Here is a 21678-nt window from a genome sequence, read left to right as displayed (position 1 = left end):
ATGTCACCTTCCTACTGCTCGTCCACTGTCAGGACACACGATGGGAGAAGGAAAATGCAGAGAAGGGGAACATCACAGCTGGGCACGGCGCTGTGCACAGGGCCAGGAGGAGCAGGCACAGCTCAGAAGGCTCTCACAGGCCCTGGTGAGCGCTGGAAGTCCATCACTCCTGTAGCAAACTCCTGTGTGCTCTCTTAATGCTTCCACCTACGTACACCTTGCAGGAACATCCCTGGAGGTCGTTAAAAGACGTTTAGATGTAGAGCTTAGTGATATCGTTTAGTGGAGGACTTGGTAGTGGTAGGTCAGAGGTTGGACTAGGGAATCTTGGAGATCTCTTCCAACCTAGATGATTTTGTGGTTCTGTAACAAAAAGGGAAGAGCAGGACACTGCATCCTGAAGGCTGAACGACTTACGAACAATAAATGAAAAGGTGTAGAAAAAAAACATTGGGGGTTGTGAGTAAATAAGAGAAGCAGGAGGAGTCAGAGCCCAATTTTAGAAGAGAAATACTACGGTCACTTCCAAAAGCAAGAAAAGAGGCGTCACCAGATAGAAGGAGAAAGCAGTTTGTTGAGCAGCATTTGGTTACTAGATAAATTTTGTTCCATCTATCTACTAATTTATTCCCCAAGCCCGATTTCATCACATCCTACATTATGCAACAATTCAAAGAGAGCCATTTGAGTACTTATCTCCTCTCGCCTTATGATCAGCCTTCAGTTCAGGCTGGGGATGTTTACTTACAGAGCTCGGAGCACCGGGCGCCTCTCTGCGTGACAGCGCTGCCGGGGCTGCCTCCCGCATTAGCATGGCAAAGCGTTCTCAAGGCCGCTCAAAGCTTCACCAGGATGAAGCTCCAGGAGGCGATGGATGCCCAGGGTTGCATTACACAACTGCTAACAGAACCAGTTCCTCTAAATAGGAGTTACCAACACCTAAATGAGAGAGCGGGATGCTTTAATCGCACGCTCAATTCCATATCAAAGAAAGGCTGAGAACAGCAGCTGTGTGAATCCGAGCGTGTTCATAATGCTAAGCTCCTGCTACAAAAACAATATTAAAGATAATTAAGTAGTTAAAAACAAGCCCTCGGAATCTACAGTAATTTCAACCATTATTAACTGGCGTTTAATAGATGCTTTTTAATACAACAATAACAAGTGACAGTAAGTGTCAAGGACTATTTCCAAACAATATTCATTATGCTGAAAGTGAGGATGAGAGCAAACTTCAATACCACAATAGGTATTCTTTTTTATTTAATGTTGTCTCCCTCTCCATTCACTAACAGCAAGCACAGGGGAAAAACATGTCCAGAAAACTGTAGAAACAAAGCAGGTATTTCACTGCGTGAGAGAAGTAGAGAAGACAAAATACGACTGTATCCTGGGGGCTCTTTCTTTGGGGCTCCCAGCACAAGGACGTGGGGCAGCCTGAGTGGGTCCAGAAGAGACCACAAAGGTGATCAGAGGCTGGAGCAGCTCTGCCGTGAAGGAAGGAGGAGAGAGCTGGGGCTGTTCAGCCTGGAGAAGGCTTCAGGGACACCTCAGCGTGGCTTTTCTAAACTTAAAGGGGGCTTCTAAAAAAGATGGAGATCGACCTTTTGCTCTGTCAGGTATTGACAGGACACAGAGGAATGGTTTTAAACTAAGAGAGGGGAGATTTCGATGAGGGGTTAGGAGGCAATTATTCACTCAGAGGGTGGTGAAGGGCTGCAACAGGCTGCCTGGGGATGGATGCCCCATCCCTGGAGGTGCTCAAGGCCAGGTTGGACAAGGCCCTGAGCAACCTGATCTGGGGGGTGGCATCCCTGCCCATGGCAGGGGGTTGGCACTGGGGGATCTTTGAGGTCCCTCCCAACCAAGCCATTCTATTCTGTGAAGCTAACTGTAAAGGATTGTAACGCTGCCACCCAATCCACTGGCATCAGGGGATTTCTGCTCAAATGTCACAGCAGAATTTCAGAAGAGAATTTCAGAAGAATTTCATGACTGCTAACAGCACTGTGAAAAGGCCGGGGTAAACCTCAGCTCTGCTGCCTTCTGCCACACCAAGCACTCTCAGAGGCTCCACGGGCAAGGGCTGAGACTGGGCACAGCACCCTGGAGATGTTCTGCAGGGGCTCCAGCGTTCAGGCAAGGGCTCCTTCCTACTCTGGTCAGCACTAACTGCTCTGCACACACAACACATACAGACAGCTGATACAACACCCAAATAACTTCTTCCTCTCGCTGAAAGGCTTCTCTATTTCCCTCCTTCAGCTTGCTCATCAGCATCACTCGATCTGAATGACCGCACGCCTCCTGCTCCACGCGCCGTACCTGCTTCCAAACGGGGGCTCACAGCTTAAGAAACAACAAAGGGCAAGTCACGGTGCCCAAATAAAAAATGGGGAAAGACAGCTGGTGCCACTTTCACTTCCAAGTTCCCCTTGGGACATCACTGAGTCACACATCCGAAAGGAGAACTTTTTTCTTAAAATATCTCTCACAGATGCTTCGAAGAGATTCAAGAACTCTTGCTCCTGGTTGCAGTTCTACACGCAAAACAAAAATCAAACTTCTCCACACGCACCCAAGACCTTTATTTCGGAACACAACTCAAACCCAAACCCTGCCTTCCCTCTCCGTCTCTCGGCACAGGGCCCGGCCAGCAGGAAGGCACGAGGGGAACGGGCCGGGCACACAACACAGCCACTCTCCACACACCCAGCCAGCCTCAGAGCAACCCCACCAGCCTCAACAACGCCCTTACACTTGCTGGGATGTAATTTAGTACCAGAATTTGTCAGCACACAGAGCAGGAGGCCTGCACAAACTGTGTCCGATGACTGGCAGCACAGCCCACAGGTTTGCAACAACTCCCGCACACAACACGCGTTTGATGTTTGCCAAGTGACACGTCCTGACCTGACGGCTTCGTTAGCCACGGTTTCTAATGATGCCACGGCTCCAACACAGCTAGGAGGAAGCGACAAACTGGGAAGGGCTGGAAAGGCTTCGGGGCCCCCCCAGCACCACCTCAGCTCCGAGTGCCCACTGCACAGCTCTGAGATGCTCTTTGGCCATGGGCAAGTCAGGTACCACGAGAAAAGAGAAATTCCCATTGCTGAAAGTTTTACTTTACTTTTCCAACAAGAGGGTGAGTGTTGAGGAGCAGGGAAAGAGAACAGAAAGGTCTCACACTAGAGCTAGCTTGCAAATATTCCCAAACCTCCGTGACTCATAGGGTCGTGCCTTGTGATACCCATGATTTGCCCGTGATGCAGCACCGATTTCTGTAAGGTTCTATTACCCACCCAAACATTTATCTTGGACAATTTTTTCCCTGCAAAATAGTATTTCCAAATTGAAAATAAAGCAGTCAAACAGAAAACGGTTGTATTTTAACAGAAAATCTGAAACTTCGATTTGAAATGTAAATTTGCCAGAACATTTTGCATGCAAGAGGAGAGGTTTTTAAACACACAGTTAATCTCTAAGGCAAGACATTCGTGTTATCCAGTCTCTGAACTTAAATGTGCTGGCTGCAAACAAAACTCAATTTGCTTACAAGAAATTGCTTTGTGAATGAAAACTTAAGCATTCGTTTTGTACACAAGAGACTGAACCACTGAGTAATGCTACTGTGTTCTAGAAGATACTAATATTTAACAACAATTATGTTCTGCTAAAAACTTTACATTCAGCAACACTCCAGGAAGTGCCACGGAGTAACCACACCACTGGTATCCAAATCTCCTTTTCATTACTTATCTTTTTCAATCCCTCCCCCACCTGTAAAGAAACACAAGCAAATCCCCCATCTATACACTATGCAGGCCCAGCTCTAACAGTTCACTAGAAGCAGAACAGAGCTTGATTTAGTGACCCCCACCCCTTGCTCTTCCCTTCTGAGCAGTTGAGGCTGAGTTAGTTACTGTTAACCAACAGGCTCCCCCCGACTCCGCGCTAACTACTCCGCGGTCAGGCATGCGCAATGACTAACCGTAAGGCTGTGACCAGCATCAGACTTGGTGGAAAGTAAAAAGCTTACCCTTTCTAAATCAAATCACACAAATATCACAGGCTATGCAGTTCATTGCAATTTAAGAGAAATGGCAAAGCTCATTGCATTATTTTTTTTTTAAATTAAACAAGAAAGCAAAACATAGCAGGCAACATGCACAACTATGCTACTTATATCACAACTTGAGTAAACAGGCAATAAAACACAAAAGCTCTCCCCCTCCCGCAGAGATCCTACTGTACAGAAAGCCCGCTTAAGGTGCACTCCTACAATGCAGTTAAGTAGAAGGTTTCAGCAAAGGATGCACAAAAAACATTTAGCAGACTTAACAATTTGATTAAACAGAGTCCTGAGAGTTTAACAATGTTCAACAGCATACGCATAACATTTACAACAAGAAAGAAGAAAGGCACCTGGAGACATCTGACACTGGGCATGCTCTGCAGGCATCTCAGTGCGCACATGCTCTCTACCAGGTTGGAGCAGCCTAGCCACAAAGACCTTGGCACAGAACACTGCAGGGTGACAAAAAGGAAGGAAGAGAAGAAGCAGTTAGATGCCACAACAAATCACTCAAGGCAGGCAACTCATTAGTACGTTAACGTGGGTACTTATCTACGGCATTTCTACATTCAGCACGGGGTTAGTGGCCAAGGGTAAAATAACGACTGAAGATCCTTTGCAGAAAGCGAGCCGTCCCTCTGTCCTACCAAGGATAACGAGCTCATTTCCCTCGACCCTCTGTCCTACCAAGGATAACGAGCTCATTTCCCTCATTTGCAGCCTGCAGGTTTCCGTGCAGGGTGGCAGTGACAACCCCATAGCAGGATGGGAGGTGTGGCAGCACGGGGCCAGAAGCCCAACGATGTGGGTTAAGGGCAGGGGCAAGTCCCCAGAGCATGGTCCTGGGGATTTGGGGGAATTAAGGCTCGGCACCCCACCCCGTCTCATCTTTCCCAAACAATTTGTGCTCATTTGTTCTGACAGCAGAGCCTATGTTAACTCCTGAGGTCTCGGTCCATGTATCGGGGCACTGACCCAACCTAAGCGTGTGCTTTAGAAGAGGAAGGCCACCTGGCTACCTTTGGGCTGCAAGACCAAGTTCTGCTTCCTTAAGACATAGCGTCCTGCTGCTTTAGTGGGTTATGGGGGTGTTACCAGTTACACGTATCCTGTAAGCCAAATTATGCCCTACCAACGTTAATCACTCATACCGCCACCCGAGCCCGAAGGAACCAGGCTTCACGACCTGACTCCACGCTGCTGACACTACAAGCAAGGAAAAGTTTGGAAGTGTTTCACTGCTTAAGCTGGAGAAGTTCACTGCAGACAGACTCTGCAGCGCTTTTACAGCTCGGTGATGTTATTCCACAGTTCCTTTTAAGGGTACAATAGTAACTGCACAACCATCAGAGAAAGCTAGAGAAAAGGATTCAATTACCATCACAAACCCAGCTCCAAAATTTGGCTCTCAGCATTTTTCACGTGGGCTTCCAATTTAGTTCTAAGAAAGCCCAAATCATCACAAGCCAATCCCACAGGTCACAGCTGAAGCAGAATACCCCAGGTGAAGACCTGGGGAGACCCTTGCTGTGCCAGCAGGGAGGGGCAGGAGGGAACCCAGAGCAACTGAGGAGGTAAAACCTTTATTTCAATTTTTGTTTCATATCTAACGACTAAAACACAAGGAAGTGTAAGACTTTAGTCCCTGTGCTTAAGAGATATTAAAGCAAAAACAAGACAAGAATGATCCCAGCAGGTAAAAATAAAATTATTAATGCTATATTGCATGGTCTTTTCCTTCAATATCAAAATAGGTGAGTTTAAGATTATTAAAAGATTCCTTAAAGCTTAAAGAAACATGAGTTTTCTGTTAGCTACCAATTAACCCAGTAGGTCAGAATCTTAATCTCAATTTCAAGAAGATGGTCAAAAAAAGATTGTGTTTAAAGACAGGGGATGTACTGTTCAAATCTATTATGATATTGAAGATGTCAGACCTTATTCAGACCTTACAGTTCTACCTGAGAAGTGCACACAGGCACAGAAAGCTTCCTTTCTGCCCCGTCTCATCATTTGATCCTATTTGGCACAGTTTCTCGATGGTGTTTCAGCAACACTGAGCCATCAGCGCTCAGTGCATTTATTAAAGCCTAAAGAAGTTCTTGAGTTTTCAAATACAGAGGCCCAGTAAAAACGGTAATTCTGCTCACGTCACTTCGTTAGAAGTCCTTGATCACGACTCACAGCAATGTTCTCCCCTAACACCTCCAAGCCCAATGCACAGAACCACGTGTGAGCAACCCACACGTGCAGACTTGCCAGGTCCCAGCAGCCCTCCAGTGGACTTCAGGAGCCCACAAATCACAAGCTAAAAATCGCTGGTTTAGGCCATCAGCCTGTGCTTGCCTTTAGCAATTACTTTCGCTAAGCAAGCTGAATATTAAGAACTTAAGAGAAATGTGGGTAACTCGAGAATAACTTCTTAATTTAGTTCATAACACATTAGACAAGGAGGCCATTTCCATGCCAAGCGTAAGCCACACAAAAACCTCTCCACGGCATTATGAAACCCTGAATAAAAGGATTTCTAAAAACCACTGGACACTTAACTGCAGCAATGCTATTGCACAATCCTACAAATTAAATATTGCATTCTACTTCACACCAAAACAGGAATGTGCAAATATTTGTGTGCCTCACTGACATGTTATTTCTTGACCCTGTCTGCGTATGAGCTGCTGGTTATAAATAAAACCACAGCAGCGTATTAAGGCTTCTAATTTGTGAATAACAAGGACCTGAACTTACACCCTCGCTTTCCACTCGCCTTTCATCAGGATCCCAGGGAGCTGCAGCACAGTTCAATAAAAACTGGGAAAGGGAACAGGAGAAGTGCATAAAACTCACTGCACAGAGTACTGGTCCTAGAGATGGTGGTGCCAGTCCCCAGTGCACTGCAGAAAAAAATGGAGCGGAAAGACAGCTAGGTCATCCAGGACAAAAAACAAAATGGCAAAAAAAAAAAAGACCAAACTTTAGGAAGTCAGCTCCTGCTCCACAGATCTCTGTGGCTGAGGCCAGAAGTATGGAATATCTTACTGAAAGGGCTTTTTGTTTGTTTGTTTAAAAAAAAAAAAAAAAAGTTGTGATACTGAATGAATTTCATGTCAGTGCATAAAGCACGTGGGTGTTTTCCCTGGCTGCTGGGCCTCACATTCAGTGCACATTTACACCAGCACCAGTCGCACCGGCAGACAAAACCATGGAAGTTAAGATAAGGCCAAACCTCAAGTTTTAAAGCTAATTCTCACTGCAGAGTTTTAGGTGACATACCAAGGCTGCTGCGCTCCTCTGAAGGCAATACTCAGAGGGGAGCAACAAATGGATGCAAGAGGGGCTCTCCAGAGTCACAGCAAGGAGCAAATGATGCTGAAACAACAAATGCAGAGAGAAACCATTGTTCTGACCTTCTGGATACCATATGTTCAAAAAAATTAATACCTTAACGCTTTGGTAGGCCAGCCTCAGGAACGACATTTCAAGATTCAGGTTTCAATCTTAAGTCACAAATTGAAAAAAAAAAAGTATGCAAAGGTTTGAATTTGCATTCCACACAAAATTTTAAGTCTTAACAGTTAAAAAAAGGAATATGCTTTTAAGTCTTTCAGGTTAGATGCTAAGAACTTGTTATATGAATAGTAAAGCATGCAGCAATGTTCTTCTGATAAATCAAATTTGGAGGTAATAACTTTTTACGATAAAGGTTAAAGAACTGAGCAGCCCCTGGACAATGTAAAGTTTCTGTTCACTTGGGACTTCGCACAGGTGCAGAGCAGCGTTGTGTTAAAGCCCTGTAAAATGTCCAGAAACCTTTGGTTTTGGTGCATTTAAAATTAGAACTCACATCCAAACAGAAACATTCACAATTTTGTACCAAGTTGGCTCAAGAAATGCATATGGACTAGAGCCTGTGCTCCTGGTGGAGCTAACACACACTTTATGACCAGTGACGGAAACGCTGCGGTGTCACAGTTCAGAAAGCATCAGCACCACGAGGCCTTCCCAGCAGAACTTTCATAAAGCATCAGAATTCTGACTTCAGGCATTTCCACCAAAACTACATCCATTTCCTTTATATAAGATAATTTAAGGATTCAAAATGGATCGTCGGACATTTACAGATTTTGAGATTCTGTTCTTAAGGTTAAAATATCCTTGCGTTTGAAAAGGTTTCTAGACAGTTGAAAAGAGAATAGGGAAGGGAGGTACTTTTGAATTTTGAAGAGAAATACAAAAAAACAAATGAATTGTCTAATAAACTTAATTTTTTCAAGAAGCATTGCTAACCAGATGCATTCACTCCCCCTGCCACTGCTTTCTTTCTCACACAGTTTATTACACGATCAAAATTGAGCACAAGTACCTAACAAATCATTCAAGTTCCCAAATTCCAAAGTGCTTTTCCCAACTTCCTTGTGAAAACAAAGCAGCTCCTCAGGAAGTTTAGCTCGTGTTCTGCATTTCTTGGAGGTCTTTTCCAACCTTAACAGTTCTACTCTATGATTTCTGTAGAGCTATGACTAGATTCACACTGGCAGAGACAGGTACAACCAAAAACCTTCAGCCTTCGCTCTGAACTCCTCACGCTTTTAGTTGTCAGAAACTCATGGGCAACTCTACGTTTGTAAAGGGCGTGTGGTTTACTTTGATGTAGGCCCGGACCAACAGAACTGATGCTTTTTTATTTCCATTAGCCCTCTCGATTGATAAATTCACAGGGTAACCGCTGCTACTTAACATGTTCTGTGCCTGCAAGTGATGCAGCCACTGCTAGCTCAGATGCAGTGCTGCACAGAGGGGCAGGCCCACAAGCAGTGCTCGACTTGCAGACAGTCAGGATGTTTTATGAAAGCTTTAGGCTCCTGGGTCAAATTTAGTGTCAAGTCCAGATTTCTCAAAAATCTGCATTAAGCACAATAAGAAAAAATATAAAGCAGTAACGCTGTTCAAAGGCCTTCAGCATTATTTTACACTCAGCAAGGAACAGTTGGCAACTACTCAGCAAGCCCCGGCCCCTTGTGCTAGCTGGAACACCCTCTAGCTCTTACCTGGTGTCGGTACCTTACGCAATTCATTCAAACCATCTGTGAGCAACAACTAGGTATCGGAACAAGTGCTCTGAGTATTGCAAGACATAGAAAATGAAGAGTGTCAAAGTATACTTGTCATTGTGAATATCTGATCGGAAACAAAGTGTGGGGGCATGCACGTAACACGAATAAGCATGTTCCACAAGCGACAGCCTGGCTTGGCACGGTACCACATTCACTGCGCTGCACATTTTGGCACGCTTGGTACCTTTGCTGAGGTACTCTGAAACGAAACAACTGGGATGAGACCAATAGCAGTACTTCGTACTCTTTTTCATTTCAAAACCAAGATGTCCCTTGAGAGATGGGTGTGCTCACATGCTCCATACAAGCTGGAAGTGGTGGCATCGCGTCACTACCTTTTCCACAGACAAAATGCAATCTCACGTCCAGACTTGAGTGTCTGATTTGGAAGGCTGTCCAAGTACCATTCTTACAATGCATTTCCAAAATGCAAGGAGTTTCTCTCACATGTTCTGCTTTAAGAACAGCTGCATCCTCAGGTCGAGAAAGTTGTCCTTGTACAAAAGATTTAGCTTGTTCTTGGGTTGCTTTCTGTGCTTTGGAGAACTAGGAAAGTTAAAAATGAGTTTCTTGAAAATAAGTATCAGAGCAGTAAGCTCATCTTCTCTTGTAAAATGCTTTTGATTTTTCCTTTATTGTTAGTAGATCATTCAAAAAATAGGAAACCAATAGCTGAGTCATTCTTGCATTAGAAAAATCTATTCAGAAAAACGATTGCCATTCACATTGCTCGGTGGTACAACCTCCCAATTGTCATTCAAGTTCTGCACGTAAGCTTCTTGCATTTGGAGGAAAACACTAAGTGAGAAATTAGGAAATATAAAGCAAGGCAAATGAGGAGAAATTTATCTGATAAATTATTTTCCATTACCACGCAGTTCTTCTAATAGGGCAATGAATTCACAGAAGCGTGATCAATAATGCAGTCCCGCTCTGCTCCTGAAGATCAAAGTATGCGTTTGCTACAACAAAATGAACGCTACAAAAGGAACACGGATTCAGTGGAGAAGAGATTAAGTGCTTTCTTTGCATATAACAACAACCTTACTCCGTTATAATTTATTCATCAGAATAAGACTCGTGAGATGCAGTACCTTGTTTTCAGGAGGACACAGAAGACTACAGAGAAAACCCTAATACATTTACGTTGTAGTCACTCTTCATTGTTAACTGAAAGCAGTCTCAATTTTCCAAAACACACAGTTTTTAGGTTAAGCTTTGCTTCCTTCATACAGTGACACCCCAATTCCAACAATTGCAAAACTTCTGACTCACAATATTCCTTGCTGCACTAGCACATCCTACATTATATAAAAAAGCCATTTTGAAAGAAAACTGGCTTTCTTACTCTCTTATGCAGGAGGAACAGAGGTGCTACAGACATCTACAGACAGCACTACACCTGCTAATAGTAAATCATAACTGGAAAGAAAAGAGACCTGGCACTGCCAACTGAAATAGTAGAAACTTTAAAGTAAGTTGAATACTCACGAACTGTAGATGAAGCTTGCCTAAAACTGTAAGAGCTGGCTCAGACTCTTCCTGAATTCAGTTTCCAAGGATAGGGACTAACACAATCTAACAAAAACATTAACCTGATCTAAAAACACAGCCTGGACAAGGCAGCGTGCACTTTAAATTGCCCAGTTTAAATAAGTATGAATTCCAGGCTTAGTACATAGTAAAATGGTAGATTTGCATTTGGTGTCTGTATTTTAAATGTTGCAGAGGGGCATTTAGACAGCCTTTGAAAGCCGGGTTACATTTTACTTTTAAAAAAACAAGATCCAGAACCCAGACAAGAACTGAGCCTCCAACCTGCATAAACTTCCAGGCAGGTTCAGCTGAGCCTTTGGCAGAACCGTTCCGGGTTTCCAACAGCTAAGCACTTCATACAACATTAAATATCCTGGCGCTGGGGATCTTAATCAGCAGGAGCACGCAATTACACTTCCCCTTTTCCCCACCCCCAGTGTATTTAAATTATTTCCTTGTTTCAGTTTTCATCATTAAAGATGTCGAGATCACTTCTGTCTCCCCGTTCCCTCAGTTCAGAGGAGGGCACGCCCCGAGGGGAAATGCTCCATGGGAAGATTTTATTGCACCGGGTGAAACTGGTCAGCACATGGGACAAGCTCAGTTTGATATTAGAACAGACTGCAGGAAATGTGTCAGACTAAGGTTAACAAGCGTTTTCCTTTGATTTTCCCTCAGACTTTTTTTTTTTTTAAGAATTGTACTAAGAAAGCATGCCCAAGTCTTGTCTACCCTAACCAAATAAAATTCAAGTACTCAGAAAACCAGGCCAGGAAACAACAGTATCCTGTGCACAAATATTTTGTTATAGATGTATTCATCAATTAAATGCAAGGCTAATTTCTGCAGAAAATACCACACCAGCAAAACAAACGCGCAGCTAACGCAATCCGTGATATCAACAGCACCTACACGAGTTTCTTCTACAGTATGTTAAATACCGAGGCCTTCACGTTTGTTTTAATGGCTGTCTACAAGAGAGCACTCAAGCAGCTTAGCGTTATTGCTATTAACATCAGAAGGAATCGAGGCGTACCTGCTTCCTACTAACTTTAGCAGTAAGTTGCCGGGCTCATGGAAGCGCTACCTTGGAGTACAGCTGGGCGTTAGGAGGGGTGAATCACGCTCACACCAGGTGTTTAAGGCACTTCACTTTTTGCTCTCTCAGCCAGGGATCTGGGAGCCAAACGCCTCCCAGACTCATCCTTACGATATCATCTGGTAGCCTTTTAGTCACATCAACGTCTCGGTAAGGGGACTCTAAATACGAGCACGCTCCCCTGCTCTGAAACAAACCTGCTGCAGCTCTGAGGCACCTCCCTGAAACCCTGCCTTAGGGCTGGCTCGGCGCTGCTCTCAACCACCACCACCAGGACTTGCAGTTGAGACCTCGTTAAGGATTTACCAGGCTGACTCCATGCGCTGCCCACAACACCATCTCAAGCGGCATGTCCACGGGGTAAAGCTACTGGGATTCGTAACACAAACAGCTGGAGCGTGTTCCCTAAAGCTCTCATGAGAAAACAGGGCCAGAAATCAGAGCAGATAGCTACTACTCTCTGAACTCGACTGAGAAGTTCAACAAAGCCATTGATAAGGCTGCTTTCTCCCTTCAGAAGCGAGATTTGTCAGCTGTTTGCTCAGTGTCCCTTTATCTGCAGATACTGCTCCCTAGCTCTGCAGGTCCTAGGGCCATCCTGCAGGGCAGACCTGCACTTCCCTACTGAGGTGTGTGTTCACTGGCTGGGCCTTCTCTTACTCTAAACTTGCCTCAGCAGCTACCTGGGTGAGCTCTAGTATGTAAGGGACATGAAGCAGTTAAAGCAGGGTACTGAATTTGCGGACAAACTCATCTAAGCAGAAGCAGCAAGAGATAGTACAGGGTGACTTCTTACCTGAAACTTTGTTTCTGGGCTTCAGATCCACCAATCCAGAATGAAAGGGGATTCGAATGGGTTTTCCTTCTCAGACTTGTCTGTTAAAAGAGAGCAGCCAATCATCTTCAGCTTGGTGCACCTACTGCTTTCGTGAACGAAATCCCCATCACGTACTGCTAGCGCTGTTAGACGAGCAGCCTACACACCCTGCCGGTCCGTAACGACTGCGTTAGTGGGGTCATCGGATTGGTGGATCTAAGACAGAGAAACGGGCTCACGGACCAGAAATCACTCTGTCCCGCACCCTGTGTCAACCCATCCTAAAACAAGGGTGTTGGGGCAGCAGCTCGCTTGGCCAAGATTAAGGAAGACGAGAAGAAACTACAGGGCAAACAGCGGAGCAAACGCTAAAGCTTCGTCCTCCGCTCCAAGAACCGCAAGAGTGGCAGCACACAGCTTTGCGAAGCACCTCCACTTCTCCTCACTGCCATCCACGTGCTCTAAAGCACGTCATTGCCCTGATTCTCTCCCTTTTTCCAGACCCAGAGTGATCTGACTTTCCTTACGTACCAGCTGCGCAAAGATGGAGCCTTCAAGACACAACCTGAAGGCGAGCACTGACTTCAGGAACTACTCAGCATCTGCAGCAGGTCCTGCACCCAGGAGCAAGGTGAGGCACACTCTCCCTGAGCAAGGTAAGGGAAAGCTGCCCCTCACTAAGCGAGATGGTGAAGGGGCTTCAGCCAGCACTTTAGCAGCATGCTCAGAGTCAAGAATGACGGATGTGAAGTGGGTTTAGCTGCAACACCTACGAGAAGGAAGCCAGCAGAAGCGCACACTGTGCCTGAGACACAACTAAGAGCAAAAGCCTATCCAAAAGTGAGGAGGCTGCGAGCCTCCCAGCCACATCTCCTAACGGCCTGGGCCAGCCTACAGAAGGACCTCCCCTATCAGGGGCAGTGCTTCCTAGAACACTGCTGCAATATCCAGAGAAGGACAGGCCAACACCGCCTCTCCCACCTTCCCTCTTCTCTCCAATCCCTCCGGACAACTGAACCAAGTGTTCCTCGGCCTCCACAACACTGCCCTGTGCCTCGAGACGGGAGCTGCAAGAAGGATGGAGAAGAGTTATGGGCACGGCTGTCCAGAGCTCCCCAAAGAAAGGAGCATCTTCACCGAGGGTGACTGGTAAGGTAACAGCTACAGGGCAATGTTTCAAGGGCAGAGCAGGGCTGTAAGTCTGACACCGTGCCCAATCTATGAATTTTAAGGCTGCCAAGTAAAGCGCTAAGATGTCAAGGCATATGACTCAGAATTTAAGAGCACAATATAGCTCAGTAACAAGACAGCTATCAAAATTATATAAATGTGCTGATTTGCTAAGTCAACGGAGCCAGCAGGATGGTAGAAGGAGAGGCAGGGAGTGTGACAGCACTGGTCTGATTTTTCTCTTGGAAGCAGCGGAGCGATGGAGACAGCCCCGCTATCACGTTTCCCTGGCTAGTCCTTCGCTGCCCAGATAGAATTGCTTCAAAGATTCTCTCTCAAACACAAGCTGTAATTGTAACTGCAGTTTTGCAAACAGATTCCGAGTGTAGATTTCCACAAAGCTGCGTGTATTTTTGTCCGAGACCCTGCAATTGGCATGACTTGACAGAAGATTTGAACAGAGCGGCATTGTGCAAGCCGCTCTGACGTAGCCACACGTCCCAGAAGGGCACAAGATGTGAGTCGTCACCATTTGGGGGCCAAAATTCCCTACACAACGACTCGCAGCAACCGGAAACTTACAGCGCGGCCATGCAGCTCCTAAGGCTGAACACACAGCTGCCTGTCTGCCCCGAGCCTACGAAGGAAACAACTCTTCTCAGTGCTGCACAGCTAAAAGTTGACCCCAAAAGGTTTTTACTGGTTCACACTGAAGGCACGTCGGTCCCTGTTCCTGGCAGGGGGCAGGTACCTACCTACATCTTAGAGATTTCTGTCTGCATGTGTAGGAAAGCGGGCCTGGGAAGCAGAATTGTTCTTCAGTTCCCTACAGAAATTTCAGTTTTGCAGGGTACAAGCAGAGGGATGCAACTCCTGGGGGATGTGGATAAACCAAGCAATGAAGAAACACCACGCCTCCAAACGCTCCCGTTGTTAATTCCGCCTGTATGAGAAGCAAAGTAAGTTTCCAAAAAGTCAGCACTTTTTTTGTTATTAAAGCACAAAAGGCACTGCATTATTTTTGCATTATCTGGTCTCAGTCACGCACCGCTCATAGTGGGAAATGTGTGAAAGTAATAGAGGAAAATGGAGTAGGCTGTCAGATATCACACCACGGAGCTCAGAAATACGCCAAGAAACTGGGGAAGGAAGGGATTTTCCAGAAAAAGTGGATTTTCTGTGAACACCGAAGCATTATCAATACCATGGAAATCAAACTGCGAAATCAGATTATGTAACGAACAGCGGCATTAGTGCGAAGAAATCATCCCGAGAAGACAGCTGGAATGTAAGTATTGTTATTAATCAGCATTAGTTTAACCAACCCGGCACAGATTCTCCTTTCCCTTCAATTTATTTTCTGCCTTGCAACGACAACAAGAACGCGACTTGTCACCGAGCAGCCCTCTCGCAGCCACGGTCTCTTATTTTCTCCCACACATCGTTTGTCTCCCCTTGGCACATTTGCCACAAGCCCCATTTCGTTCCGCGCCGCTGCACGAGCACCCCGAGCAGCGCAGGAAGCTGAAACCGAAAACGCAAAAGCCAAACGGTGACCTCTAAACTCCACGGCAATAAAACGTAACGCATCAAAAACACACAACGTGCTGATTTAACAAGTGGTGGGGGCGGTTCAGAAAACACACATGAAACCAAAGCGTCCGGCCAGCCTCCGGCGGGCACCGCCAGGCCTCCCTACGGCACAGCCTGCAAGAAGCCGGCCCGGTTTGGTGTGCCGGGGTGCTGGTGCAATGCTCACCGCTCACCCACATTTTTAGCAACATGAACGCCTCGAAGGGACGCAGTCGGCGCGGTCTGGGAGGCACAAACGGCGCGGGTGCGTTTTTATGGCTTTTTGCAGGAGCGCCCCAAGAGCCCGTCCGTCAGAGGGGCACTGCAGCGCACCACGAGGTGCCACCCCCTCCCCGGTGGCAGCCAGGCACGGCGCTTCTGAGCCTAATTCTGGCCCCGCAGGCAGCACGGCACCTTCCCAGTACCCGAGGAGCCCAGAGGCACTGGAGTTACCCGTGCTTTTTGGGCAACGAGGTCACTTCACCTGCCGCTCCGCGTTTGCTCGCTGCTGTTGCAAAGGCTGGCAGATTTAGTAACGCTGGATAATTTAACTGAATCGGGGGAAAAATCTCCTTCTCAAATGAGATTTAGCGAGCCCTCGGTGAAACACAAGCATTTGGTTTCCCAAAGAACCTGCAGGTTTCCCTTCCTAAGGGCTAGAAGAGATTTCAGATCAGAGCTTTCCCTACAAGCAGAACACGTGCAGTTCTCCTTCATCTGGGCAAACCGACGGCTGCCGCCGTACAACCCCACGCTTCAGATGAGTTTATTTTTAATTTGCAACCTCTGTTCCGCATCCCTGTGTTCGCCACATCCCCTCTTCCCTTCGCCAGCCCGCTGCCCCTCTCAGCCCATTGTTTTATCTAACCCTTCCCCAAAGATACAGCTTTCCACACTTCTTTGTCTACTTCCCTCATTTCATCATCACTCTGCTGGCTCTGAATTCAGTTGCCTAGCTCTAATTCATTTTCTTAAGCTCTTCCTTCCCATTTTCTGCACCGCTGCCAAAGTCACAGCAATCTACTCGCTTTATATATTCCTCCTTCCTCTTACAGGCACTCTGAAGCGCGGCTGTCACTCTGATGGCCTCTGCAGCAGCACAGCCCTTAAACCCGCTGCCCTGAAGGCTCCTCTGTGCCCTCCACACAGCCTCCTCACCAGCCACCGCCTCCCGAGACACCCGCTCGAGCCATTTCCCTTCCCCCCCCCCCCCAGTATGAAACAGTTCAACACACTTTTGACTGCACGCTTTAAGGCCTGGCGTGCAGCTCGCAACGCTGCTCGTTTAGCTAATGAAGATTAAAAAAAGCCAGCTGCAAGGCATGCTCTGCTAGCCCAGCAGAGAAAGCGCAGCCAGCAGCTCATGCGATGTTTGTGAACCTGCGCAGGAGCTGCCCGTCTGCCCCCAGCCTGACGAAGAACTGAGCGGTGACATTTGAGCCACAACAGTACCGCCTTTGTTCCGGATGCAAATCCCATCACTGCCCAGTCCATCTGGATCTCTATCGCCACTGAAGTCAACTCTTTGAAGGATTCCTCTGAGAAGAGTCGGAAAAACTTAACCAAGTGCAACTGTCTGCTTGGCTTGTGCCGACTGAGACGGGGGCGCACGCTCCTACCGAGACTCGTGCAGCAGGCGTGTTTCAGCCTCCAAGCAGAACGCTGCCATTTGTTTTGCCCTGAACAACTGCACACAGTTTGGGGCACAGCCTCGGCCAGCTGCAGTAACCCTCGGAGCTGCAGGTACCAGGGGCACGGCCCGGGCCAAGCGGCTGCTGGCACAGAGCTCCTGGGCGCAGCGCTTCGCTCCGGGACGTCACCTGCGGAACGTGAGGGCCGGCAGCTCCGCCAGGAGAAACCAAAAGGCTTTTGGCGAAATACTCGATTGTAGTTCTTCATTTATTATTTACTGAGGCACTTCAACGCCACCGGACACTTAGGAGACACTCTAGCCAACAAAGGCAAAACCCTTTCCGCAGGCGTAGCGTTAAGGCAGGGCTGGCAGACGCTGCTCACGAGCCTGGCAGGGCGCTTCCCAGGCAGGGCCTTCCCATAGCGCCGGGCTGAATTCAATCTGCCAACGCTGCAGCAGAGGGATCTGCGCTCGGGGAGCATCAAGGACACGGCAGGCAGGCAGCTGCTAACGGGCTCGGTGAGCGGGCGGATTCACACCCGCTGCCTCCCCATGGTGCCGGTGGGCACAGGAGGCTGGGAGCTGGGCTGTCACGCTCGGGATGCGCACGGTTCCACCCCATGCCTGTGTAACTTTTTAACCTGTATGAAAAAATGTATTTTTCATACCTCTGAACTCTTCTACAACCACATCAAGGCGAACTAAGAGGCTCATTATCCCCTGCTTTGAAAGCCTGCTGGTAAAACAAAGGCACGGTTAGGTGAAGCTCTCTGAGAACACGGGGACACGAGGCTCTTACCGAGCGCTCGAGACAAACGGCGTACAGGGGGTTTGAACAGCACAGATTTCCTAAACTGCTCTGAACTTGTAGGTAAAAAAGGTGTTCTACAAACCAGCATTGGTACCTCACCTTCAGCAAGGAAAAAAGTTGATGCTTCAGAAGAGCAAAAAGGTCAGCGTTACCTAATTCCACAGAGAAAAATCACAACCAGCAGAAGAAAGAGCCCTTCCAGCAGCGTGGCTAGCCCCCATCTGGTCTGGATTACCTCCTCCCTCCTCCTTTCCTGTTTGCCCACTCGCACAGAGCAGTAAGCCCAGACGGCGCAGTGCTCAGGTGCCTCAGCTGAGCACCTGCCCGCCTGACCCCGGCCCTCCCGCACTCACAAGTCAGCCCCGGCGGCCCCGAGCCTCCCGAACTCGCGGGCACAGGCAGCAGGGACCTCCCTGGGGAGGCCGATACCATCTACAAATGAAATGTCCTAACTAAATCACGGGCTTGCCACCACTGGGAGGGTTGGACGGCGTGATTTACAGAGCCAGAACCACGTATCACCAGCCTTAAGCTGCCCTAGGAGGAGAGCGACTGCGGCACGCCAGCGAGAACGTCGCACGGCAAATGGAAGTTGTCACTCTAAAACCTTAAAATATTTCTCTGAGATTCCAGCTTTAAAAATAGACCGGCATTATTTCCATGAGTGATTTTTCTTTAAATAAATGCAAATGATCCATCCAGCACTGGAACACCCTGTTCTGAAACTTTTGGGCCATTCACATGTTGACTCGCTCCCTCCTGTTTCTCAGCCACTCAGAGCTGCACTGTACTCATCCCTCCGAGCCTCTGCACCACACATCTGCACCTCTGCGACTCGGGGCTCATCCCTGGCCTTGGAGGGCAGTGATCAAGCACCAAAACACAACCTCCTGTGGCAGAGAGGCACAAAACGCCTTGCCTGTAGTGAGCAGCACCCGCATCTTCTTCCTGGCGATGCCATCCTCTAACAGGAGCGCATCCCATTAGGTCTTACCCGTTAGGATCATCCCTGCCTTTGGGATAGTCTCTGCTGCCCTTCACAGCTGACAGAGGAGCCTGCACCAAACACTGAGATCCCTGTGAGCTGTCACTATCGCCTCTCCTCCTGCCTCAGTGCCCTACAGACACGGCGCAGAGCATCTCATCTGCTGCAGCACGCGGGCACCCAGCCTTCAGGCCACGTCTCCGGTTCCAAACAGCTTCCAGGGACTCGAGGGAAGCCAGTGCACTCAAACACAAGTGGTTCTAGGCAAGCCCTCACTAAGGCTGAGATAAAATTCAACCATCACCTACGTTTTGCAAATATTGTCTGCTGTGGGGAACTACACAATTAACTGCTCATCCTACTAAAATTTGACAATTAATGCATTTTGAAAAAGAGAAAAATGCGTTTCTTCAAGTTTCTTCTACATAATAAAGATCTTAATACCCCAGTGAGCATTCGCCTTTACAGCAGCGCATCTCCTAGATGCGGCTGTAAATGGGGGACGCCACCACCAGCAGCGCTCAGAAGTTGTGTTTGCTTCTGCCAGCTTGGCCAAACCCAGACAAGGCCGGTAAAAAGGCTCACAACAGAGACGAGCAGGAAAGCTGAGGGAGGGAAACAAACCTCCCGGCCCTGAACGCCACCTGAGCACCTCCTGCTGCCAGTGGGGCAGGCAGGAGAAAAACTGCTGGAAAACTCAGTGCTCACGGTGGAAATTCAGAGGGGAAATTCAGCCTCGTCCTGCGGCACCACCTGCCCCGCTGTGAGGGGACCGCTGCGGGTGTCACCAGGGCTTCGTCGGACAGGGCTGGGGCAGCACCTCACCGAGCACAGCTTTCACTGCTGGCTGCGGGCTCAGGATTCGTGCCCCCACAGCACAGGTGACACCGGAGAAAGTCCCCACATCGCGGGCCAGGCGCCTGAGCAGGAGCTCGGCTGGCTGGAAGCCACACATCGGGCGTCTCCACCGAGCCCAGCGCACCGGGGAGCGCCTCAGCTCCGGCTCCTGCCCCTCGGCCCCCGCTGCGGCACCGGCCGGGACTGCGGGCTGAGGGCGAGCGGCGCCCGGCGGCACAACGGGGCCGGCCCCGAGAGCCCCGGCCCAGCCCCGAGAGCCCCAGCCCGGCTCCCCCAGCCCCGGCCCGGCCCCGTTCCCCCCCGCGGCCCCGTCCCGGTGCCGGCCGCTTTCGCTTCCCGCCGCGCTCCGCCCGCAGCGCCCCCCCCCAGCGCCGCTTCTTGTGGCCTTCTCCCCCTGCCCGTGCCCGTTTTTTATTATTATTTTATTTTTTCGGTTAGTTCTGGCTTTCATTTTTTTTTTAATCTCTTTTTTTTTTTTTTTTTTCCCCTCTCCCATCCCCACGCACACCCCGGAGCCCCCCCATCCCCCCCCCTCCTCCTCCCGGGGAGCCCCCTCAGGGCCCAGCCGGGGGCAGCGCGGGAGGGACCCGGGGGGGGAATGAGGGGAGGTGAAGGGGGGTTGGGGGGGGGGGGAGCGGCGGGCCCGGTGCCGGCCGCGCGGCGGGGGGCACTCACCATCAGCTCGATGGTCTTGTCCTCGATCACCGAGTCGGGCTCCATGGCGGCGGGCGGGCAGCGCGGCCCGGCCCAGCCCCGCTCCGCTCCGCGCCCCCGGCCCCGCCCGCCCCGGCCCCGGCCCCGGCCCCGGCCCCGCGCCCGCCGCCAGGCCCCGGCCAGGCCCCGCCGCCGCCGCCGCCCCCCCCTCCGCGCGCACGCACGCACACGCAGGCGCAGACGCGCACACGCACGCAACGTCACCGCGTCACCGCCACCGGCCGCTCCGCCCCCTCTGGTGGCCGCCTACGGGCTGGGCTCCCCGCGGACCACAAGTCCCGGCGGCCCCCGCGGCGCCGCGCTCTCATTGGCTGCGGGCGGCGGGCTCGCGGCGCGGGGCGGGAGGGAGGGGGGGGCGCCTCAGGGGCTGTGAGGGGCGGCGGGAGGGGGGCGGGACCCGGCACCGACCCCGACCCCAACCCCAATTTCAACCCCAATCCCAGTCCCAATCCCAATCCCAGTCTCAAACTGAAGGAAGGGGGGCCACGGTGCCACTCTGGAGGGGCTTGAGGTTGCAGCACAGCGCTCCCTTGGTTTAAATACAGCTTTTTATTATGATTTTTATTTAAGCGACCCTTTTCCCTCCACACGCTGAGTACACTGGCGTGGTATTTCGTAGAAGTAACAAAATATTAAACAGCAGAGGTTTATTTCCAGCATTAATAAAACAGCCCCCATGAAAAACACTTCAGACAAGCCCCTCTAATAGGGCACTTCAGCGTGCAGAGTGCGGTGCTAACGCCACAGCACCACTTAATAAATAAAGCTTTATTTAAAACTTTAAATAAATACCATTAAATAAATAAAGTTTCATGTCAGGTGTCCAGTCCTGCCCAGCCACCTGCCCCAGACCCATCTCGCCACCATGTCCTGTTTTTGCTGGGCTTGCCACCAGCCCGCTGCCTGCAACGCGCTGAGCAGCCCCGCCGTGGGGATGCCTACACGGCATTACTTGCCTCGCTGACTGGCAGTGGGCACAGCGTCTGCAAATTTAGCAGATGGCCCTTGCCAGAGGAACCTTTCAGTCTAGGTTAGATGAAGATGAAAACGCAAACAAAGCTTGGGAAGAAGACACAGCGCTTGCAGGGGAAGACGGGTACGCTCGGATAACGCAGCGGTGTTTCCATCTAGCCAATGCAGCCCTTAGCACTGAGCAGCTTTTTCAGCAGCCAGACCTTTAGGGTTTGTGTCCCGAGCTTCAGCTGGGGCTCGCTGACACCATGCAGTCCCCCCAGGGCAGCCCCACTGACCTGCAGCACGTGCAGGATCCTCAGGAACAAAGCTCTTTGGGCTA

The 21678-nt window shown here is 49.4% G+C and overlaps 1 protein-coding gene across 6 annotated transcripts in view; it reads right to left on the bottom strand.

Moving 5' to 3' along the window:
- The window catches only part of FBXW11 (F-box and WD repeat domain containing 11), a 71549-nt gene extending 51051 nt beyond the window's left edge, over positions 1 to 20498 (bottom strand). Inside the window, exons 1-3 of one of the 6 annotated variants that reach the window (XM_068697805.1) lie at positions 20346 to 20497; positions 12621 to 12700; positions 4426 to 4527 (exon numbers count right to left, since the gene is read on the bottom strand). In XM_068697805.1, coding sequence (XP_068553906.1) covers positions 4426 to 4476 — 51 coding nt within the window. In that variant the 5' untranslated portion in view covers positions 4477 to 4527; positions 12621 to 12700; positions 20346 to 20497. Of the gene's footprint in view, positions 1 to 4425; positions 4528 to 12620; positions 12701 to 14566; positions 14755 to 20345 lie in introns of all 6 variants that reach the window. The other 5 variants (XM_068697808.1, XM_068697807.1, XM_068697804.1 and 2 more) reach the window with 5 other exon arrangements.
- Positions 20499 to 21678: the final 1180 nt, after the last annotated feature.

This window comes from Anas acuta, chromosome 14 (genome assembly GCF_963932015.1).
Source record: "Anas acuta chromosome 14, bAnaAcu1.1, whole genome shotgun sequence".
NCBI lineage: Eukaryota > Metazoa > Chordata > Aves > Anseriformes > Anatidae > Anas > Anas acuta.
This window is presented reverse-complemented; position numbering and strand designations above follow the sequence as displayed.